General features: G+C 33.5%; 1 protein-coding gene across 12 annotated transcripts in view; it reads left to right on the top strand.

Moving 5' to 3' along the window:
- Positions 1 to 1,972, top strand: part of NRG1 (neuregulin 1) — a 1,425,061-nt gene that overhangs the window by 1,390,178 nt on the left and 32,911 nt on the right. For 11 of the 12 annotated variants that reach the window (XM_012648562.1, XM_012648557.1, XM_012648561.1 and 8 more), the window contains one exon: positions 552 to 681. In XM_012648562.1, the coding sequence (XP_012504016.1) occupies positions 552 to 681 (130 nt within the window). Of the gene's footprint in view, positions 1 to 551; positions 1,233 to 1,972 lie in introns of those variants that run through there. The other variant, XM_012648569.1, reaches the window with a different exon arrangement.

Here is a 1,972-nt window from a genome sequence, read left to right as displayed (position 1 = left end):
ATTAACATGACTTTGCATCGTTTACCTTTGAGCCTTCCTGGAAAAAATATTTTACTTAATGGCAACAGAATTTCTCTTTTCCAACTATCTTAGAATCAATATACATATAAAACATAATTTCTAAAATAAATAATGTCAATTAGTTGTCATTAAAAAATTGATACCTAAACTGATCTGCATTAACATGACTTTGTATCGTTTACCTTTGAGCCTTCCTGGAAAAAGTATTTTACTTAATGGCAACAGAATTTCTCTTTTCCAACTATCTTAGAAGATAAAATATTGGTCAGGAAAAAAATAATTGAGCTCCTTTTCCTTCTTCATTATAATAAAATTAATTAACTCTACAATTACCTCTTTTGTAATTTTATTCTATTTAATTAGACCCAGAAAGTACTGAATTTCTTTGCTATTGTTCCTCAAGTGTGAAAGTTAATGAAGTCCACTGTACCTTCTATGAACTCTTCCTTTCGGGATAATTTAAGAGCGAAGGCTGCTTAGAAGGTGGAAAAAATTAATGTAACTTTTCCCCTTCTCTCTCTCCTATCTAGCTACATCTACATCAACCACTGGGACGAGCCATCTTGTAAAGTGTGCCGAAAAGGAGAAAACTTTCTGTGTGAACGGAGGCGAGTGCTTCATGGTGAAAGACCTTTCAAACCCCTCGAGATACTTGTGCAAGTAAGACAAGAAATCCTGTGTGTGGCTTATGTCTATAACTGCTTCTTTCAAATGATTCCGTGTCTTGTGATACATCGTTGCCTCTTTTTGCAATTTTGTTGCATCCTATCGAATAATGCTGTTTTATTTGTAGAGCGTTTCGAAACATCCATATCGTTTGTCATCATCTCCTCTGTTATATCCAGAATTGTTTTTTGCTCTTTTCAATGTGTGTGGGTTTTTGGGTTTTTTGTTGTTGTTGTTGTTGTTTTCTTTTTGGCTGTTATATTTACAATGTTGCTTTCCTCGTGGTTTTCCTCATTGTTACTCAGAAGAGATGTGCAAATGTTATAGAGGCCTATAACTTTTGATACCTACTTCTCCATCCAGTATATGAATTAGGCTATAAGATAATGTTCCTTTCTCAACCCAGTGATCACCTGCAAAATGAATAAGACAACTAAAAGAAGAGAAGGGAGAAGATTCTTTACTGACATATATCTGTTACACTGGGGTTATCTTATTGTTTCATAACTGTTTTTTATCATGGACTTTAGGTTGATATTGCTAGTGGGGAAAAAAAGCAAATTGCATGTATTTGGGAATGCATTTTGTGTGTGTGGCACCATTATGTGTAGAAGGCAGTGTTCTTTCATGTACTATTGTTGTCTGTAGATATATCCAGAATAGCACTTTCTGTCCAATGACCTGAAGGAGTTGGTGCACTATTAAGAAGTATCAAATTTATTCTCTCTCGACAGGCGGCATAAGATAGTAATATCAGTACATTAAATATTTAAACCTTGTAGTTAAATTAATAGGGCTCATTAAAAAGCACATGTTTACTGGGTCATGCATTTTAAGTTTACTATTGATATTTATTCTCTATGTGCTATGTGGACTCACAATTTAATGTGGATAAAAAGATGTTTACTGTCCTATCGAAATGATGAAAAATATGCATTTATTTTGCTGTTCACCAATAGCTGTGTCCCCAAAACAAGGTATTTCAAAGGGAATGTCTTTAAAAATGTAGTATAGAGCATGAAGCAAATTTTGCAGGCAGTCCACAATTGGAAACATGCAATAAAGTACATTGTTCTAAAGTAACAGTGCTCTACCTAAAGGAAGAAAAACCATTTTGTCTTAAAAATTGTCTTCTGTTCTAGAATATTAGCATGTGACTTAAATCTTGATTAGGAAAAAGCAAGTCTGTTAGGCAGTTGAGCTAATAAAAAGAGCAATTAGCAAAATGATAAAGATACAAGAAATAGTTAACAAGGCCATTTCCCTTTTACATTATATAAATAAG

The sequence above is a fragment of the Propithecus coquereli genome, unplaced genomic scaffold, assembly GCF_000956105.1.
Source record: "Propithecus coquereli isolate 6110/MARCELLA unplaced genomic scaffold, Pcoq_1.0 Scaffold29, whole genome shotgun sequence".
NCBI lineage: Eukaryota > Metazoa > Chordata > Mammalia > Primates > Indriidae > Propithecus > Propithecus coquereli.
This window is presented reverse-complemented; position numbering and strand designations above follow the sequence as displayed.